Here is a 22,552-nt window from a genome sequence, read left to right on the forward strand (position 1 = left end):
AGCATAGTTAGTTTTTAAATGACTAAACACAGCCCTTAAAAAAAACCCAGCCCTGTTTATGCTGACTGCTTCAGAGCCTGATCTGCACTCTTCGGCTTTTTTTTTTTTTACTAAGCTAGCCCTTTAGTTGTTGTCTCAGAAGTGTGTTTTCTCAGCACACTTGATTCTTTTATAAAGATTAACATAGTAGTAACATTTATTTAGTGTGTGTCACATGCATGTGTGTACATGATTGCACATGTACTACGTGGCCTGTATACGCAGGTCAGACAATAATCTGTGAGATATTCTCTCCACCATGTGGGTTCCAGGGATTGAACTGAGGTCTTCGGTATGTGGTAGCAAGTGTCTTTACCTGCTGAGTTATCTTGCCATCCATGATGCCTTTTTAAATAGGAAATAGCTCTTAGAATGATGAGAATTGATGCCAACTTTTAAAAGTTCCTTTATATTTTCATGTACTGTGTCCTGAGATGAGAAAGATACCCTAGTATATCCAATCTGCAGAATACATATGCAGAAAATAAGAATAGGAATACATAAGCAAAAGAATTGGAGGATTGAGTCCATGAGGTTTTTTTTTTTTAAATGTTTGTTTTATTATTTGTGTGTATGTGTGTGTGTGTATGTGATATTGATTGCCCTGTCTGCATGAATACCTGGAGGCCAACACTGATTATTGATACATTCTTCAGGAGCCTGCCATCTTGTTTTCTGTAACAAGGTCTCCCACTGGGATTTTAGCTTAGTCTAGGTTGGCTGGCCATTGAGCTGCAAGGGTCTGCCTTTGCATACTTCTCTACCCTGGGATTATGGGCTCATGCCATCTTATTTATTTATTTATTTATTTATTTATTTATTTATTTATTTATTTATTGTTTTTTTGAGACAGGGTTTCTCTGTGTAATAGCTCTGGCTGTCCTGGAACTAGCTCTGTAGATCAAGCTAGCTTAAAACTCAGAGATCTACCTGCCTCTGCCTCCCAAGCGCTGGGACTAAAATCGTGTGCCGCCACCACCACCCTGTTATTTATCTATTTTTTAATGTGGGTGCTGTGAATTGAGTGAATTGAACTCTGGTCTTCATGCTTGTAGAGCAAACATTTTACTTTGTGAGCCCCAGGATTCCTTTTTAAAATTAATTTTGTTATCTTGTTTTAACCATCATTGCACATTAATGTAAAGTTTATTTTAAATCCTTACTAAATTTTATAGATATGGCATGCCGTTTTTCACAAAACATGGCTTGTTTTCTGTTTTGAAGAGTCTTTCCTCATAACACCAAGGCTATGATATGACATTAAGTGTGTATGTCTAGAAAGTCATACAAATGTATTTGTACATGTGTGTATATTATTTGTTCATGTGTGTATATATTCAGGCCTGTGTGTGGGCATTCATGGGCCTGTATGAAGGCAATTGACAAAGGGCAAGTCTGTCAGGATTAGTGGTGTCTTTGGAGATGTGGCTCAGTAGTAGAGGGTTTGTCAAATACCTTGGGTTAGTAGAAGAAAAAAGATAAGGGAAAAGGGACCATGTAATGCCAGTTAGAGGATATTTTGGAAGTGTGTGGAGATGTAATTATTCTTTAGCATGGTTGTACAGAATTATTTTATAATTGTTTTCATTAAAATCTATCATTTCTTTCATTTAATGGGCCATTAAATGATATTTGATATTTCAGATAACACATTTATAGGTAGGTGAATCTGAGAGTCATTTAAGAATTAATTTGAGCCCAGAGTATGCTGGGAGTTTTCAGACTTCGATATGAACAGTCTTTCTACCCAGTCATTACAGTTAGTCCTATCTCCTCCCTGAAAATGAATTCATGCTCCTGATATTTTTAGGGGGGGTGTGTCAACCTGTAGTGTGATGGCTTCTGAATATCTGAATTTTTAAAAATCAATTTAGAATGAAAAGGATTACTAGAAACAAAAACAAAAACTCAGGCAACTAACCACCCCCCTTCCTCCAAATCCTTCCATAGAGATCCTTATTTTGTTTGGGTTTTGGATTGTGGATTGTGATATTGTTACTGTGACAGTAGCACAGGATGGAATTTACATGTCAGTGTATCTTAAAAACTTAGGTTTTCTTTGACATTTAGTAGTGTACTTTTTCCTCATTCAAGGAAGGAATGTTGGAAAAACATGAGTATTTGACATGGATCCTGGACGTCTTAGAAAAGATTAGACCAGTGGATGACAACCTTCTGAAACTCCTTTTGCCACTGATGCTACAGGTATGGAGCCTTTCACCTCCACATAGTCTGTCTTATGGCAAGAGATGAGTCTGATAAGAAGGAACAAAGGGGGAAAAACATTCCTTTTGAAAGGGAAAAAAATGTTTAAAATGCCATGGAAGCATTTGTATTGCTGTGTCCATAGTTGTTTTTTCTTCCTTCCTTCCTTCCTTCCTTCCTTCCTTCCTTCCTTCCTTCCTTCCTTCCTTTCTCCCTCCCTCCCTCCCTCCCTCCCTCCCTCCCTCCCTCCCTTCCTTTATTTGTTTTGTTTACAAACTATAGGTTTTCTCCTATATCTGAGCAAGACAGCCCCCAAGTGCTGTCTCTGTTCACCAATTACTGCGGGACACAGACAGTCATCTGTATTCTTATGGCCGCTTTTTATGTACATTGAATTAAGACTAATTTGTCAAGTAATATTAAATAATGGTTACTTGAATGAGATTATTTTTTCTTAGAAAAGTAGCACTGCCCCATGTCACTCATACCTGCTCCTGGAGCTGCTCACAACAGTCTTATATGTCCCTTCTGTGTTAGCCCTTGGGGTGGTCTGTGCTTGCATTTCTTGTTTAGTCCCTCACCAGATGAGTGTCTGAGCTCTTGAAAAGTCGCCACTATGAACTGAGATACATTGTAAGTATAAAATGCATACCAGATTTCAGACTTCATGTCCAAATGTATACCCTGCTTACTTTTTACATTAATTACTTGTTGAAGTGATCTGGTTCGGAAATACTGGGTTAAATATAACACATTATTCTTTTTGACTTTTATTTTTCCTTTTTTAAGGTTTATTTTTATTTGTGTCTACATATGTGTGTCTGCATGGGTTTATGTACATTACATACATGCAGGTACCTGCAGAGGAAAGAGGGCATCTGTCCCTTGGATCTGGAATTAGAAAGAGGTGTGAGCCTCCTGATGTGGGGGGTGCAGAGAACAACACAATCAGCATTTCGTAACTGCCAAGCTATCCCTTGAATCCCTGTTTTATTTTCTTAATGGTTACTGGAAAATACAAGACTACACATGCGGCTTTCTTTATGTTACAGCTGGATAACGTTTGACCTATCTTGTATTTTTGTCCTTTTTTTTTTTTTTTCCTAGTAAAGAGTGTCAAATTGAAATAGCCCTTTGGAAGCACCAGGCACAACCAACTCATGCTGTCCTTCTGCCCCCTCTCTCTCAGTATTCAGATGAGTTTGTTCAGTCAGCCTACCTGTCTCGTCGTCTCGCGTACTTTTGTGCCCGGCGTCTTTCCTTGCTCCTGAGTGATAGCCCCAACCTCCTTGCTGCTCACTCACCCCACATGATAATCGGAGCAAACAACACGAGTATTGGGACCCCAAGTCCTGGCACTCCTGGCCCTGGCATGAGCCCCATGCAGCTGGCCTTCTCGGATTTTCTTTCCTGTGCCCAGCATGGCCCCTTGGTCTATGGACTTAGTTGTATGTTGCAGGTAAGTTCGGGACCCTGGTAACTTTTATTAGAAATGTATGATCTATTACTTTTTGTTAGATGAGACTGAGATTTTTTTTTTGTGTGTGTGTCTTTGCAGAAGTAAATTACCGTGATTGTCCTTTGTGGTGTTTTCACTGAATTAGAGACAGGGTCTCACCTGTTGGGCTGACACTTAGAGCAGTCCTTAGTCTCCCAAATGCTTGGGATCCCACTGCTGGCCTTTTGGTTGCCTGTTGTTAGGATGGTTAAGCAATTCTCTTACATATCTTTCAAGGAGAATTCATAGTTCAGGTCAGCTGTGTTGCTGTTTTGTGGAGACAGCTTCTACACTCCATGTACCATCCTCAGTGTCTGCAGTTGGCATGTGGAGCTGGATGCCTCTCTGGATGCCTCTGTGTCTCTTTAGAACCAGGCATCATTGCTTGTGCTGTCCTTGAGCATAACATCTTTCTGGCGTCAGTTAGGCATGACAGTGGCCCTTCCCCAGAGCAGCCGCCTTCTGTGTCTTGAGTTCTTAGCGGGTTTTGCACTTTATCAAGGGGTTCTGGAATCAGGGTGTTCTGGAAGACATGGTTTATGTGGAGTTCGCTGTCCTGATAAGAAGACAGGGTTATAAATGCAGTTTGCATATCATTTGCTAAAAGTGTTAATGAAGAGATACCCAAGGCACTATGGTGGTTCAAAAGGGAACTTCTTGTCCAACTTGAAAACCAAGGAGGCTTTCCTAGGCAGCTTTTGTAGGTATTTTGTAATTTTTGTAGTTTCAGTGGAAAAGGGTTTCCTGGTGTGTGTGGGGGCAGGGAGGGGGGTGTAGCATAGAAAACGGGTCAGAGGGCTTGTTAGTCACCTGTGTGCAGGTAGAGCCTGGTGGCCTTTAGTGAGTGAAGGCCCTCATGGCCTTAGGCTCAGGTGTCTTTAGGTAGTTTTATATCAGGGAAATGGTGCTGTCAGTTGTACATTAGTTAATTGTTTTGGTCAGAGAATAAAAAAGGTTTGTGGAAGAGGACAGCTCAGAAGGAGGGAGATAAGGCAAAGAAATACATTTAGAAGTATCTAAATTTTGCTTCTGGTTTGTATCCTTTAGTTCACATCAGAAGAGTCAATTATCAGAAAGAACTCAGAAAAAATATCTATCCTGAGGGTGTACAGACATTTTCATCTTATTTCCAAACAGGGTATGATAGCTATTCACATGCTGTTTATGTAATGTAGAGATGATTTGAAGTATGCACAGGGATTGCACAGATTATAAACAAATACCAAGCAATTTTAGATTGGAGACTGAACATCTGCGGATTTGGATATATGAGAAGAGTCTTGGAACTAGTACCTCACAAATGCCAGGAGTGTTCTTTTCCTTGTAGGTATCCTAAGTGGATATCTAGTCTGAAGACTAGGGCAGACCTGAGATGGTTGAGGCTGCCCACAGAGCTGGTAGTGAAAAATAACTTACTGATCTGAAAGGCACGTGTGGATGAGAGATGATGAGGGAAGTCCATCAAAGAGAATAGGAGGGTTGAGTATACAGGGAAAGACCAACAGGAAATTATAGTCTAGAAACAGATGAGGAGAGTAACAAAACTCCTGTCATAGTTTTATCCTTTCTAAAATGTCTCTCTCGTATTGTTTGGTTTCAAGCACTGTGTTAAGTGGTGACATATTCAGCCATTCAGTTCTCAGAACTAGCCTTGAGCTACAGGAGCCATTATTTATTTAGTTCTTGATTGGCATTTTTGAGAAGGCTAAGCCGGCAATACCTGACTCCCAGAACAGCTGTGATGATTGTAGGGACTGCTTCTTACAAGCTGGCTGAGCTTACAAAAGTGTCAGTAAAAGTTTAGGGTAAAACTGGGGAAGTTATCTAGACCAAACCTAGCCTATGAGCCAAGAATTGGCGTCACATTCTTATTGTATAGCTAAAACCACCAAAGGAAAATGTGCGACAGAAACTGTAGGTGGCTCGCAGAGCTGAAAATATTTGTTGTCCAGATTTTTTATAGACCACGTTGTATAATTCTTGTATTGGGGCCTGTCTGCTAAGCATTTATGGAGCTTGAAGACACAACATTTAAGAGTTTTAAAAAATAACAAAAGGTGATAATCTTTGCACTTAATATTCTAATTGTATCTTTCGTTTAACTATAAAAAAATCATTTGAAGTGACAGATATGCTGTTTTATTCAGCTCCCTACATTTCCTGTGTTGGAGTATTGCTAATAAATTACACTCATTTCTCAGTATCTGTACTGATGATTTGTTAAGTCTTGTCTTACCACATGAGTAGCCAAGAATGGGAAAAGACATTTGTATTTTAAAATCTGTAGGAAACCTGCTGCCATTTTTATTGACGTTGCTGTTAATATTTTCTCCTTCCTCTAAATGCCTGGGATGTTCCTGCTTTATTTCTAGACTGTCACTCTGTGTTGCCCAAGTGCCTTGGTGTGGAATTATTCCACAAATGAAAATAAGATCGCAAACCCAGGCTCTCCCCTGGATCTGCTGCAGGTTGCCCCTTCCAGCCTCCCCATGCCGGGTGGGAATACGGCTTTCAATCAGCAGGTAGACATTTACTTCATTGCTTTTGTGAATGATTTCATTTCCCGGAAGCCCCTGGGCATGGTGGGCTTTGCCTTGTCTTGACATATGAGATATTGTAATGCCTGCCCCAGCTGTGCCATGATGCTAGGTGAATTCTTTGGACTCCCCCCCCCACCTTTTCTTTAACCCGGCATGTGCACTGAGTGTTCTGCCACCCAGGCAGCTGCCACCCTGGCATCTTTGGTGATGATTCTGATCCTGAGTGTGAGCCCTGGAACAATAGCTTGTGACGTTTAGTAATTGTTGCGTGTTTTCATTTTTGCTGCATTCTTTGTTCCAAGACTTATGCAGCTTCAGCTTTGGGGTTATAATGAATACTTATCACAGGACACTTGCCTGTCACTGGGTGGTTTTCTTAAGGGACCGAAGCCCTACTCACTTGTTTCCTGCTTAGACCAGTGGCTCAAAGATTCTCCAAGTCTGCTTTGCCTTACATGCTGTAAAGAAATTCCACTTGTTGCTTTGTACTCAGGCATTTGTCTTTGTAAGGACTTATTTTTGAATGAAATCATCGCTTAAAGTTAGAAATGCATGGCTCACACAGGAATTTACATTTCCTGTGACACAATAAAGACTGTCACTCACCAGAGGATCATCTACTCACTTAGAAAACTTGACATGATATAGGCAGCCATTGAGAGCTTCCAAATACAAGTTAACTTGAAGTGTTTACCTTCCAGGTTCGGGCACGGATTTATGAGGTAGAGCAGCAAATAAAACAACGAGGTCGTGCAGTGGAAGTGCGGTGGTCTTTTGACAAGTGTCAAGAGTCGACGGCAGGTACGGTATATCACGGAAGGGCGATTGCTTCAAGAGTATTCAGCTTGAGATTTTCTTTCTTGTGCTTGTAAAGCACTTCACACGAATGGGGAGCTTTAAGCCTTTGGCTACTGGCTGTCCAGAATGTCTAGTTTAGTTCTTGCAACTCCTTGATAGTTTATGCTGAGAGTTAAAAGCTCTTTTTTGTTTTAAATACTCTGATATTCTGGCTTATTTAATTGCTTCCTTAATTTCTCCATCCAGGGGTGACAATTAGTCGGGTTTTGCACACACTGGAAGTCTTGGATCGTCATTGTTTTGACAGAACTGATTCCAGCAATTCGATGGAGACACTTTATCATAAAATTTTCTGGGCAAACCAAAACAAAGATAACCAAGAGGTAGTTAATACTACTTTTCTTCCTTTTGTCTTGTTTTCTTCTCATTCGATGAATTCTGGTGAAGTCTGTACATTACATGTATGTGCATTACAAATTTTCTTATTTAGAATCAAGATGACTCACTGTTAGTATAATAAAATGTACATTGGGTTAGGTCTACCTTGATATACTGATGGGGAAATCTTTATTTACCTTTCATCATCCTCTCTACATTTTAGTTTTTGGTACATTCCTTGTCTAGTGATAGACTTGATATAGATACATGGCTTTAGTTTGAGAAAACTAAAGTTTGATGTAATTTAGTCTGTAGCACAGCAGAGGGCAGCACATGGCTATATATGGGCATGTTCAGACTGAAAAGTTTTAATAACTATAATTTTTATTTTTTTCCTATCAAAAGATTGTTTTGTCAGTGAACTAACTGCTAGATAAATATAAAAATTTTCAAAGACTGCTTTTCTTACCCAGGATTCAGAGAAATAAAGGTATTATTTTTATAATGAAAAATCGCTCCTTCTCTGTACATAAGCACCTTGTGTTAGATGCAAAGTAATACTGAGGTAGGTATTAGCACACTTTCAGAGCAAATTAGTTCACTAATTTCATCTCTTTTGTTTTTAAGCTCGCCATTAGTCATGGATTAGTGGAAAGAAGAGATTAAATAATGAAAAAAAAAATTCTTTCTTTGCCAGCATGGCCTGACACACATCCCAGAGTGTTCCTCTGCTGGGATAATTTGTGAGCTATTAGCTTCTTCTTAGAGGCAGGTTCAAGGCTGTGGGAGCCACAGAGGGACGGAGTGTTGAAAACCTGGTGCACGTCAAGTTTTTGTGCCAAGTGAACCTTGTTCTGTGTGTTTTGACCAAGTCCATAAGAAGGCTTCAGACTTGTACTGATTAAGAATTCTGCTTCAGGGCTGGAGACAGGGCCCAGGGTCCCAGCACCCACATGGCTACTTAGAACAATCAGTAATTCCAGTTTTAAGGGATCTAACAACCTCTTGGGACCTACACAAGCACCAGACATGCACATGAAACACAGATAAACAATGCAGGCAAAATCTTACTCATACCCATGAATTAAAAATAAGTAAATCTTCAAGGAAACAAAAATTAAAACCTCATTCCAGTGGTTCTCAACCTCCCTAATGCTGAAACCATAGAATACAGTTCCTTGTGTTATGATGACCCCAGCCATTATTCTTGTTGCTACTTCATAACTGTAATTTTGCTACTGTTAGGAATCATAATGTAAAATATCCTATAAGTGACCCTCAAAGGGGTCATGACCCACAGGTTGCGATTACTTATGGAAACTCAAATTACCCACAAACAATTGCAAACGTAAGTGACATGGAGGCTGCCTTACCTAGGGTAGAAATTATGTTGTGGTTGTTTCTGAATAAAATCCCACTGTTGCCAGTACACTCTGAGAAGTCCTGTTACTTCACAGCAGGTACTAGAAACAAGCCACTGCATTGAAGATCTCTGTGAGGTCAATTCCAAAAAGCTTGTTTTGTTTTAAAATTAATGAAAATGATCATTGTGATGGTGGCATTAGTCACATTGAGAATTTCTCAGAAAATTATCCATTTATTTATATTAGTAAGTTTTGTGTTGTGATAACATACCTTGACAGAAAACAAGTTGGGGAGAAGTAAGAGTTTATTTTGGTTCACAGTGCCTGAGGGGTTACTGCCATTTCTGATAGGTAGGAGACAAGGCAGGTAAAGCGGGGAGCACAGGAAAGGGGGCCTGGTGGTAAAACTCAGGGTGTCCTCAGTTCTCCATCTTAAAGGTTCCTCCTTCCCAACTACCACAAGTTGGAGACCAGACATTGAAGTATGTGAGCCTGTAGGGGACATTCGCAGTCAGACTAAGGCAGGACCTATCCCACTGTCTGACCTGAGAAGAAAGCAGTGGGGAATTTAAGCCTCCTGTTAGGGCAGTCATTCTCCGCTGTGCCTGTGCGCTAGGACCTGCCACTAGAGGGCAACGTAAGCCTTAGACTGAGACCCGGATACTGTAGCAATTTGGCTTGGTTTAACAATGATTATATCAAACATTGATTGCATTCTGCAAAGGGATGCGAGTGGCTTTGTGGTTAATGTGCTATTTTTGAGTAAGACAGAATGGTATTGTTAACCTTTAGTTCACACTTACCACCTTTTAATCTGAGAGGATATTTGGATGGACAGCCAGCCCCTTCTATAGTATTTAACATTAATGTTTAAAAAGTAAGGCTTTTCTTTAATATTTGTTGTGCATGCATATTAAGGTAAGTATTTATGTGTAGGCTTGTAAGTGGTAATTTTGCTTCTCCATTTACTTTTGACTGGGGTTTTCTTGTCCCTTCGTTTCCCTTACCTTATTTCCGTGCCTTTCCTTCCCCTCTTAGTCTCTCCCTTTCTCTCCCTCTCCTCCCTCCCCCTTCTTATTTTAAGATGGCATCTCCCTCTGTGGCTCAGGCAGACCTTCGAATTCAAACTCTCTCTGCCATGCCTGTGTAGTGCTGAGACTGCAGGCCTTGCCACCATGCCCGCGTGGGTCAGGGCTTACTGTTGTCTTGGCCACTACATCACTTGTTATACTTCTGGAACTCACAAGCGAATGCTGAAGGCTAGCTTGGTGGCCTAGAGCAAGTTACTCATAGTTGTGTGCCTGGAGTTCTTACACAATTATATAACACTTGACCATAAATACTCTGAGATTATAAGACAGATTATAAGTATATTCCAAAATTTGCTATTTCCGGTCTTATATTGGAAGAATCAACCTGTGTGTAGTTGTTCTCTGGTTAAGACAGAATATATAAAGTGGTTGGTTAAGACTCGGAAATCCATCTCCTGCCTTTAAAATGTACTTCCCTTTTTCTTGGATTTCATAATTTGATATAGCATGTTAGATGGTAGATAAAGTTACCAACCTCTAGTCAGTATGGTCTGAGGTTTGCTTTTTTACTGGGACTGTTCTCCCCATACCGTTTGGGGAGACTTCAGCCCCTCCATCCACTGCAGCTTGGAATGGCAATCTAATTCTCTCCATCCCTCTAGGGGGTGGAGAGAACACCTGTCTAGAGAGGGCAGCATCAGCTTCAACAATTAGTGAAAGCCCATTAGAAATTCTAGCAAACAGACAAGCACCTCTGAGACCAGGTCCCGCCTGTGGTGAGAGGAGCTGATGCTGACCGGGGCTGAGGCACACGTTCGCCAATAACTCATGGGATATGGCATTCTTTTACTCTTTTTTTTTTTTTTTTTTTGACTCCCTATGATCTGCTGGAGTTGTATTCACTTGAGTGTTATGGGAAAGGTGGTAGGGAATCATCCCCAAATCCCTTTATATTTCACCCTGGTCCTGTGTTTTGGTATTTTTCCACTCTGTGTAGTATAAAGTAAGGGAAGTCTAGCTTTAATTCAGAGCTCAGAGACTGTTTGACAGTGGTTAGGCAAGTAGTGTAGACTGGTGTAGCCTGTGTGAAGAGAGCAGCACCTCCTAGAGGCTGTTAACAGCAGAAATGCAGTGTCAGGATTTATATGTAAGCTTTGCAGGCCAAGCAGCAGACCTGTGGTAGGCCTGCTTGAACGCTGCTTGTTTCCAAGATGCTGGCGCATGCTTCTGTGGCATTGCCTTCTTTAACTTGGTCACTGCTTCAGAGCCTTTTCTACTGGGTGATAAGATGGAGTGTCAGGGCCCAGTAGTCAAATGAGGGGAGTCCTCATGGGCTGTGGGGCCCCAGCTTCCATTACTAAGTGAGTCAGTTACTGGTGACATCATGGCCAAGCAGCCAGGTGTGGAGGGCCCCTCAGTTCTGCAGAGCTCTTGGACCACTTCCTTCCTTTTGGCCTCTGTCCTCGATTATGGCTGATGTGAGAGCAGAGGCAGCTGCATCTTCGGGTGCTTCAGGGATATGGATAAAAGGGAAGGTCCACGGGTGGCAGGGAAAGCTGCTTTTCACTTCTCTTTCTGGAATCCCAGGAAATAGACTTTGTCCTGAGTAATGAAAAAAACCAGGTCAGCTGCACCAGGCAGCAGCATCATGGGCGTTTCCTGCTCCTAGTACCACCACCAACCCCAAACCACAAAACCTACAGGGTTCTTGTTTATATTTGTTTCACACCGGTTTAGTGTTCAAAGTTGAGAGTTTTTAGTTATCTGAAGTCTCAAGTTTAGCCTTTACTTATCTTGAATCCACTAGGCTTAGGCACCCAACTTGATTACTGTCATCAAAAATGCAAGAGCTTTGTTTCTTCCTTGGCTGTGCTTGTTGCACACTTACCTTTTTAAGGCCTTTGCTCTGTGATCTCCAGGTCTGTGTCCTGAGCCTTTCAGCACATCATTGGTCCCTGGCTTCTTCATGCCTAGGTTCCAGGGATGTGATCAGTGTGTATTTACTCACTTTGGTTTTTTTTTTTTTTTTTTTTTTTTTTTTGTGCTCATTAAAAGGCTGCTGGTACAGTAACGGGAAGGAGGATACACCTCTAGGATTTGCCTTGAAGGAGATGGGTGAATAGATTAATGAATGTGCATCCACTTTACAATTGGTATAGAGTCAGACAGACAAGAAGGTATTTGCAGCTGGAGGCAGGGGCATGGATGACAGGAATCCCCTCAGCTGTGAAATCATCATGCTTTCAAGGTACCCTTGAATAATTTGCTTACATGTGTAAAGGAATACTCATTTTGGGATGATGTAGTATTATGTGAAACCATTATCAGTGGAACATTAAGCATTTGTTGTGTCTGTCATGCAGCTTAATAGCAGTTACTGATATTAGTGACTCAAAAATGTAGTGAGGCAGGTGACACAGGAGAAATGAATTCAGTATGATTAAATTGATTATACTGGGTCCCTTGGCTCTTTTATGGATGCATGCACAAATATCTGTTGTACTGCCTACTCACCCATTAGTCTCAGCCAGGACCTGTTGGGATTGTTCGCTTTTTGGTTTTTCTCAAGTATTTATTTACAGCAAAGATGCACTTAACATGGGATGATCCCATCTAGGGTGAGGTGGTTCAGTGCTGTAAAACAGGTCATGTTCATGCAAATGCTTAATCTTTTTGTGTTTCTGTTGCTTACTATAAGGAAAACAAGCATCAGTCAAGATAATTAAGCTTGTCAGCAACCTTTCCACTGTTGTGACACAATACTTAACCAAGGACAGATTTATCTTGGCTCATGATTTTAGCATGTTCATTCCATGGTTACTTGTCTCCATTGTTTCATGGTTACTTGCCTCCGATGTTTTTGGGCCTATGGTGAAGCTGAATCTTCCTGGAGGGGAGCATGTGGTGCAGTGATGGTGGCAGGGGGAGAGGAAGGAACAGGCCAGGGTCCCAATAGCTACTTAAAGATGTTTTCTCCCATCAGGCCTTACTTCCTGAAGGGTCCAGCACAATTTAATTGTGCCACCAGCAAGGGGCTTATTAACATGGGCCCTTGGCAGGAGCAGCCTAGAATCCCTAACAGTAGATGTGTGTAGATGGCTTCTTGTTGGGGTCCATGTGTACTGAATTTATTAATGCTCATCATAGTTTGGCAAGACTAGTGTTGTGCTTTTGGATGCCTCATTTCCTACTCCGTGTGTGAGTTCCATGAATCTCTTAGAATTACCATTTTCTTTTTTTCTGCCTTTATTTGTTTATTTTTCTTATTTTACACATCAATTCCAGTTCCCTCTCTGTCCTTCCCTTCCCCCCTCTCTTCCACCCTCCCATGCCCCCTGAGTATCCTCCCACCCCATTCCCCACCCACTCCACATGTATGGTGATGCCTTTCTGGAGGTGTCATCTAAGTCTGTCAAGTCATTTGGAGTAGGGACTAGGCCCTTCCTCCTGCCTCTAGGTTAAGGGAGTATCCCAACATGGGGAATGTGCTCCCAAAGTCCTTTCATGCACCAGGGATACATCCTGGTTCCACTGTCTGAGGTCCCTTAGACTGCCCAGGCCTTCTAACTGAGACCCATGTTCAGGGGGTCTGAGTTGAGAATTACCATTTCTCATTGATATTATCAGTTGGGGTAAACAAAATGTATGTCTGAGCATTTATACAGTTAGTAAATAGGAAACACATACTCTCAATTTTATATTGCATTAATTACATTTATCAATGTGTGTGTCTGTGTGCATTTGGAGGTCACTTAACTTGCAGAGATTGATTCTCTCCTTCTATCCTGTGGGGCCAGGGGATCAAACTCAAGTGTTTAGGCTTAGTGGCAGTTGACCTCACCTGTTAAGCCATCTCACAAGTTCCAGAAAACTTTTGTAGTGGCTCCCAGTTGTAGAAGTCTTAGTCCATTATGGGTTGAGTCTGTTGTTTTGGGCCTGTGCCGGGCAGCATGCCATAGCATGAGGACATAGCAGGCAAAGCTAATTACTTTATGGCCTGGAAGCAAAAGAAAGAGGAAGAACTTGCTATTCTCTAAGTTCTTTATTTATTGTGTGTATGGACATATGTGAGTGTGCACTTTATAGGACAAAGGAGTTAGTTAACTGAGATACTATGCTTAGTTTCCCCAAATCTCTGTATGGTATAACAAACCATGTGATGCACATTAGGAAAATGAGGGTGACATGTAGGTAAGAGAAATACAAATTTCTAGCATTTTTTTTATTTTTAGTTATTTGCTCTGCTGTCTTGACAAACTTGCCTAGCCATGAACACAACCACTGTGGTTGACGAGAACTAGCACGGGAAGTGGATTCTAGTAGCAAGACCACTGTACACACAAAGGAAATGATGCCATGGGAGTTTGCAAAGAAAAGCAGCAGCAAAGCCAGGTTCAAAATGCAATGTGAACTGGCATAAAGGACATGCAATCAGCAAATCCACACTGTTGAACTCAGCACTTGACTTTTCTGTGCACAACTCTACATGGCAGGGCTCTATAATCCCAGCTGTATGAAACAGGGAGACAGCACTGGAGGTTCAAGGCACTCCTAAGCTCTTGGTGAGCTCTCAGCCAACTCTGACTGCTTGGTGAGCCTCCAAGTTTAAAAGAGTAACTGGAGGGTGGGAGATGCAGTGCAGTGGCAGATCACTTCCCTAACATATGTAAGGCCCTGAATCCAGTCCTCAGTACTGCAGGAATAACAGTTTAAGAAATTACAGATTACTCCTGCATGTAAATGGCCAATTCCAATATGTGAGAAGTTATCGTAGCCATCACAATGAGATTACATCTGACATTGATCAATTCGACTTTATTGTTAAGTGAAATGATTTCTAACAAGAACAATAAAGACTCACGTGTATCAGCTGTATGCATTTCTATCCTCTCAGTAATGAATTGGGTATGAGTTTGTATAACTCTTCTCTGATCACTGACTTTCTCATCTAAAAGATATTAAAAATATATTCCACAGGTCGAAGAAAACTCTAATGCATGGCATAGGACAAAAGGCAGACCCTAGTATATAAAAAGTACATGTATGTATGTATGTATGTGTGTATATATGTAGTTAGTTAGTAAGCAAGACTTGCAGAACCAGCATGGCAGCCATGATGGCATGTAGCTGTAACTATAGCACTTGGTAGGATGAGGCAGAAGGACAACAAATATGTACCCAATCCAGGCCACATTGCAAATTCCAGGCCAGCATGGGCTATGAAGCAAGACTATGGTGTAAAATAATTTTTAAAGCATCATTTTAAACCCCTGGTGGCTAGAGGGATGACTCATCAGTTAAGAGCACTTGCTGTTCTTTCAAAGAACATAAAAGTTTGACTCTCAGCATCCACCCTGGGTTGCCACCATCTAGAACTCTGCCTCTAAGAGAACCAACTCCCTCTGGCCTCCACAGGAACATTCCTGTGGCCTATACACACAAAAATCAATCAATCAGTCAGTCAGTCAGTCAGTCCATTCATCAGTCTTCCATCTGCCCTCCCATTCGTCCATTCTAAGAAGCTTTTGGCCACTGATGAAGCTCAGAAGGTAAAGCTTTCCTCTAAAGCCTGACAATCTGAGTTTGATCTTGGAGAGTCAACTGATTTTATGTCCTTTATGCCAGTTCACATTGCATTTTGAACCTGGCTTTGCTGCTGCTTTTTTTTGCAAACTCCCATGGCATCATTTCCTTTGTGTGTACAGTGGTCTTGCAACTAGAATCCACTTCCTGTGCTAGTTCTCATCAACCACAGTGGTTGTGTTCATGGCTAGGCAAGTTTGTCAAGACAGCAGAGCAAATAACTAGAAATAAAAAAAAATGCTAGAAATTTTTATTTCTCTTATTTACATGTTACTGTCATTTTCCTTAATGTGCTTCACATGGTTTGTTATACCAGACAGAGATTTGGGGAAATTAAGTATAGTATTTCAATTATTTTAAATATGAGAGATACACACTATTCAAGGTCTCTAGAAGGATTTATTCTTCAGTTGTAATTCTTGCCACATGGTTTTAGTGATTCTGTTTCTTAGGGCTCTGTTTTCTCCTTTTGTGTAAGTGAAATGATAATCTAACTAAAGGATGGAAAAATTTGTATGTGTCACGGTACAATAAATGACAGGTTGATTCACATGTTTCACAGGGTTGTATTAATTTCATTTTCATAGATGCATTGTTTCTTGTCAACACCCACGGTTGGGTCATCTTCATCTTCTGCACTTAAATCAAGATGGCAGTCCTTCTACTTCAAACCTTTAGTTTCTGGGATGTGGTAAAACCTAAAGATTTCCAACATTGGTCCAAAGGATGTAAGATTAGGAAAATTTGCTCTTAGTCTCCATCCCTCAGAAAATACAACAGCAGCAACAACAACAAAACAGGCCATCTAAAATATCTCTGGAAATGCTCATGGGTATATAAAATGCCATGCAAGTTACATAAAGAACCTAAGGACCTTTTGGGCTGAAATATAGTCAGATTTCATGCCCAAGAAATGTGACCCAGAGGCCTCTTACCAAGAAGCAGCTTATTTTGTTGGCAGTCGTCCAGTGTGTTGGAGCCCCCAGAAGTTACAGGGTTAGGACTTTTATGCATTTTTGACATCGTGTCTCCCATATATGGCTACATACATTTTTTATTGAATGCTTTAAACTATTATTAGGGACTAGGATGAGAAGTGTGGGAGGAAAGAGGCTGCAGGAGAGATGTGATCAGGCAGCATGTTTCTACAGGGGTGCTGACCAACCCTCTAATGTACATACATGGATATGACCAACTGGCATGACTGTTTCCTGTTTTGTCCTCATAGCCCTTGGGCCCTCCTTTAACCCTACCAGAAACAGTCTGTACTTTATTTCCTTATATGATGATTCTTATGTTCAAAAATGCTTAGAAATGTGACCCTGTACAGAGGCTTGTGTCTGAGTGGTTAGACCATCTCTGGCTCACATAACTAGACATTCACTCTGCATTTCATATTGTCGTGGTGTGCGGGCCACTCTTTGGGTGTTGTCATTTCTTTGTATGTCAGTCTGTATGGTTTATTGGTGCTGTTCTCTAAGTAATATTTCCACTTGTGACCATTTTTGGGTGTTAAGTGGTTGGTTTCATTTACAAGTACATCTTTTTAGTCTGGGGTTAAGGAACTGTTGAGAGCTTTCTTCTGTATCTGACCCCAAGTCCCTTTAGTTACTTGTTGCTTATAGTAGTGAGTTACTGACTTTTATTTCTCTTTAATGATACCATTTTATAATCTAGGTAGTATTCCTAACTATTTTAAAATGGCAAACCAACACACCAGATGTCTTAAGTTTTTCCAGAAAGTCAGCATCTGATTTAGTTGACATTTTGTTTCCTTTTTTTTTTTTGTGAAAACAAGGAAGATTCCCTAGTTGACTTTGGTATGGTCTCTGAGGCTAATGAATGCTACCCAAAGCCTACTTTGATGCTTGTTCATTAAGAGCTGTTAAATTCATCTTATGTTGGAAGATTTCTTCATGATTGTTTATGGTATGTTCATTCCGGAAATGGTGGCATCATAAAAGATAATTGTGTTTTCCTTAAATGGTAGGAATTTTACCACATTATCACATTACCAGGACGGATTAACAGTGTTGTTATATGAAGGACTTTATGAAATTTAGACTTTGTATGTTCCCATTATAGAAATTATTTCTTATGATTGCTACATACACTGTACATGGATGCATTATCTATCTTAAGTTTCTTTCAGTCTGTAACTTTGCCCTGTGGCCATACTCTCCTGCCTGGCAGGCTTAGCAGTTAACTGTGAGAATCACATGAGTAGGGCTTGATAGTCAATTGTATAGCCTAGTAGCTTTTAGACATTTGATAAGTTAAACTTTGGGCTTCAGCTTAATTATAAAAATAATGGGATTATTTTTAAAGTATTAGACAAGAACAAGCTGTAGCATACTGTTTCTATCTCAGTATAATACCAGCAATAACTATTGTTAACTTTAATTCATATCTTTGGGTGATTTCGTAGGCATTTATATGTGTGTTGGTAGTTAACTATGACAAGATAGAGGATAAAAATTGGAATTATATTCTGTGATATTCCGCAACCCTCTTGCATGCACACTGTAGGCATTGGGACCAGGCTTGTCTTCTCCCTGTCTTGCAAGCCTATTGTATGTTGTTTGTGTACATTGTTCACTGTGCATCTGAGTATTGTCTGCTGGCTTAGCTGCGTGTCTATTGCTGTAACAAGACACCATAACCAAGGCAACTTATAGAAAAGTTTATTAATTGGGCCTACAGTTTTAGTCCATGACCATTATGGTGAGGAGTGTGGCATCAGAAAGACAAATTTGGTATTGGAGCAGTTGCTGAGAGCTTTCATCTTGAGACACAACTATAATGCAGAGATAAAGAAAGAACTAACTAGGAATGGCATAGGCTTATAGAACCCCAAAGCTACCACTAGTGACATGCCTCCATGAATAAGGCCACACCCCCTAATCCTTCCCAAATCCTCTACCAACTGGGGACCAAGAATTGAGACAGGTGAGCACATGGGGAACATTCTCCACACCTACATTTGTTAACAGATACATTCCCAAGAGATGGTGGCTGTAAAGTTGCTGTTTGCTGAGAGGGGAATGAGTTTTGTGACTCGCCTGTTGTAGTTTATTCAGCAGAGCTGAATGTGTCTCACCTAGTTGACATGCACTGAACATACACAGGGTGACCTATGTACTGGAGCATAGTTCAGTTAGATATGAAATCATATATAGTAAAGATAACAGATAAAGGAAATTGAATTTTCAGACCTGAGGCTGCCAGCAGTAAAGTACTTGGATTTTATAACAAGAAAGCATTCATCTGATCTTGAAGAAGCAAAGGAAATACCTAAAAATGTGAATATAATGCACATTAGTGATTGGATTAAAAATGCTGCTACCAGTTTTCTATTAGTGCAACTGTTTAATTTCTTTCTTAATTTGAACCCAAACTTGCAGCTTCTTGAATTGACATGACCTTCACTCCCGCTGCTTTTGCATTACATTGATTTCAGCCAGAAAAATCTTCACAGTTATCTTTTAAAATTTAAATGTCATGATAAAAATTTATTTTACTTGAGATATTTCTCCTGTTTTATTTTTAAAAATTTAAAAGATTTATTTCATTTTATGTGTATGAATGTTTCGCCAGCATATACATCTATATACCACATGGATGCTGATTCCACAGAGGTCAGAGGAGGGGTTTGGATCTCATGGAACTGTAGTTATGGGTGGTTGTGAATTACCATGGCATGCTGGAAATGGACTCTAGGTGCTCTGTAAGAACAACTGTTGACCACTGAGCTGCCTCTCTAGCCCACCCCTTGTTCTAAATTAACAGACCCAGAGCTCCCTTTAAGGTGTCTGCCAAAATAATACCAGCACGTATATAAAGAAATTTAAAACATTGGATACAAGTCTTAGAGCACTTTTTTTTTTAAATTTTAAAAATGCTTGCATACAATATACTTTGGTCTTGTTTCCCCCCCCCCCCATTTCCCAACCCTTCATCAGCTCTTCTTCCTCTTCCTACTTACCCAACTTCAGGTGTGCCTGTGTGCTCTCTTTCTTGAAACAAACAGAAAAAAAAGTCCTACCAAATCCAAAATGGAACCCCTAAGAAATAAAAATCAAAGCAAACAATAAAACAAGTAAGACCAAAACAAATAAAAACAAACACACACACACACAAAAAAACCTAAGCAACACAAAATTAAAAGACCCCCCCTCTCTTCCCCACAAAATGTTCTCAAAACATGGAGTTTGTTTTGTTTTCCAGCTATGTCTGGCATACAGCTTTCCCTAGAGTGTATCTGCCTGATACTGAGTGGCCTAGAGGAAAAGCTACTACGTTATTTTGTTAAGTGAACAAAGCAGTAAAATGACTTCCAGTCACATATCACTGTTCCCGTAGATGAGTGCTCCACCTAATCAGAGAAGCTTCCAGTGGTAGGTGGGAAATAACACAGAGACCCACAACTGCACGCTGTGTGCAGGGAATGAGAGACTTTGGAATGTCTTCATCAGAGACTTCGTCTTAAAGTCTCAGGGATCTGTGTGGAAGAAGAGAGCAGATTGTAAGAACCAGAGGTGATGGATGATTTCAGAGAAACAGTGTCTTCCAGGGGTAACAGGTGCATGTAGAAACTCATAGAGATTAGTGACAGCGTGCAGAAGATCTGCACAGTCCAAGCCAGACGAAATCCCAGCACTGAAAAGGCAAGTGGACTGTAACACGAATAATAAAAATCCAGAGACAGGTATTGGGGTTCAAGCTGAAGGTCAGAGAAGCAAAATGGGCAGCCACAAGCTCTTACCTCTACCTCAGACTAAAAGGGTGATCCTGGTTCCACGAATCAGAATCCTCAGTATGGCCCATGAGATCCTTTGCTTCTTCCTTATATACCTCTTTGGTGCTGGGATTAAAAGTGTGAGCTGTTTCTGTTTTAGACTGATCCACTCTTGTATAGTTCAGAGTGGTCTTGGACTCACAGAGATCCGTCTGCCTCTGGCTCCTGAGTCCTGGTATTAAAAGTGTGTGCCACCACTGCCCAGCTTCTGTGGCTAACTAGTGTGGCTGGTTTTGCTTTCTGATCTTCAGGGCTTTATTAGATCATGAACAATATATCACCACAGTGGACCCAAAATCCTACCTCTAACTGAGAAGTATTTGCAGTTGATACCTGCTAAGAAAAGGAAATAAGATTTCCCAATGCAGTACCAGAGTAAATTGATTTTTAGGATTTGAATGGATTGTTATAACTGACAGCTCTGCATTCATTTTTATTCTGGAATCTTCACAGATATCAGGCTCCACAAGCCTTGGCTTATGTGTATGTTTAGGCTTCCTGGGATTGCACTCATAGCTGTATCAAAACTGCACCTGAGCTCATGAATTCTAAAGTGTTAAGAGTGTCCAGCATTGTATTTAAGTGCCAATTCTATGATTCTCTACTTTTTCCAGCATAGTGCTTATGATTGTGAGAAATAACTACAGTCTTGTAGCCAGAATGTTGCTGAGGTGGCATAGCTATGCAAAGACATGACATAGAAGCCCAATCTTTCTTCTGTCACCCCTTCACGACACCAGCTAGCTATGTTTCATATCCCTCAGGTCCTTGAAGCCCTCTCATCTTTAGTCACTGGAATCTGTCCCTGGACTGATACTGCTTTGCATATAGCTATGTCACTTTGCTGACCAGGTCTGCTTGAAGTTTTTGATTCTTTGGATGCTTGGCTTTCCCTCCCCATGGTTGTTGTTTATAGTGAGAGGAGCCATACATGCATCATCAATATTCCAGCCTCCCCCTGGTTTGTTTCTCCTAATTTCTCACTGGCCATTTGATAACAAAGCCTGATAGGATTACCTGACAAACAAATCATAGTCAACATTCTGACCACCGGTCGAGTTAAGTGTGTGGACTTTGTAACAGCTGCTCTTGGACTCCAGTGGCCATTTCCCTTTGTGGGTTTGAAACTCAGTACTAGAGTGTCAAGGCTGCTTTAAGGAAACTCTGACTCTCTTGGAGTTGTTACACATTTAGGTGAATTTTGAGTGATTTCTTTCTTTCTAACTGAGGTTTCCCTCTCTTATTTAAGTTAAAATGATTTGAAATCAACTGCTAGTAAAACTTGGAAACAGAGCTTTAAAGTTTAAGTAGTCATTTGCTTGCATCATTGTGATATGGTTGGTACATTTCTCTTGGTCATTAGGTTGCCCCCAATGATGAAGCTGTGGTGACATTGTTATGTGAATGGGCTGTGAGCTGCAAAAGATCTGGCAAGCACCGGGCCATGGCCGTGGCAAAACTCTTGGAGAAAAGGCAAGCAGAGATTGAGGCAGAGGTAGGTCCAGCTTTCTCTCTTTGTATGCATGATTAGTTTAAAGTGCTGTGCTGCAGAGGACAGCTTCTCTCCTATCATCTGTGCTGCTGGGCAACTTCTCTCCTATCTGTATTATGTTAGCTTTCTTTGTCTTGGGAAAGGAGTAGGAGGGATATGTCATCTTCTCAAGGCATGTGGTAGGGTCTAAGTAGACACTGCCAATAATTTGTGTTCTAGAATAATTAAGAACTGTACCTCTTAAATTTAAATTTTAGCATCTGATCAGAACAAAGAAACCCAATTTTGTGGCACTGAGATTCATAAAAATGTAAATTGCATATAGTGTAAACCAACTTTGTGACATTTTTGAAGCTACATCATGTGCTAGCAGACTTGGAAATGTTTTCTAGAGACAGGATTATGAGATTGTAGATATCAATTTGTTATTTCTTTCTTTTCTTTCTTTTCTTTCCTTTTTTTTTTTTTTTTTTTTTGAGACAGGGTTTCTCTGTCCTGGAACTAGCTCTGTAGACCAGGCTGGCCTTGAACTCACAGATATCTGCCTCTCGAGTACTGGGATTGCAGGTGTGCACCACCAATGCCCAGCTAATTTGAATGAAGTATTTTTGAGAATATGATTTATTTCTAGATAGAAACATTATAATCCCAGACATATAAAATGAAAACCATAGCCAACATTTGTCAGCATTAGCTACTGTTAAGGGGGATTTTCTAAGTGAGCTCCCTCCCTCCCTTCTTTCCTCCCTCTCTCCCTTCCTCCCTCCCTCTCTCCCTCCCAAACTCCCTTGATTCCTCCCTCTCTCCTTCCCCCTTCCTATCTCTT

At 40.7% G+C, this 22,552-nt stretch overlaps 1 protein-coding gene across 1 annotated transcript in view; it reads left to right on the forward strand.

Moving 5' to 3' along the window:
- The window catches only part of Med12l (mediator complex subunit 12L), a 324,235-nt gene that overhangs the window by 63,070 nt on the left and 238,613 nt on the right, over positions 1–22,552 (forward strand). Inside the window, exons 6-11 of the mRNA XM_051177003.1 lie at positions 2,134–2,244; positions 3,434–3,703; positions 6,115–6,264; positions 6,984–7,083; positions 7,327–7,463; positions 21,598–21,729. Coding sequence (XP_051032960.1) covers positions 2,134–2,244; positions 3,434–3,703; positions 6,115–6,264; positions 6,984–7,083; positions 7,327–7,463; positions 21,598–21,729 — 900 coding nt within the window. The remainder of the gene's footprint in view (positions 1–2,133; positions 2,245–3,433; positions 3,704–6,114; positions 6,265–6,983; positions 7,084–7,326; positions 7,464–21,597; positions 21,730–22,552) is intronic.

The sequence above is a fragment of the Phodopus roborovskii genome, unplaced genomic scaffold (genome assembly GCF_943737965.1).
Source record: "Phodopus roborovskii unplaced genomic scaffold, PHOROB, whole genome shotgun sequence".
Lineage (NCBI taxonomy): Eukaryota > Metazoa > Chordata > Mammalia > Rodentia > Cricetidae > Phodopus > Phodopus roborovskii.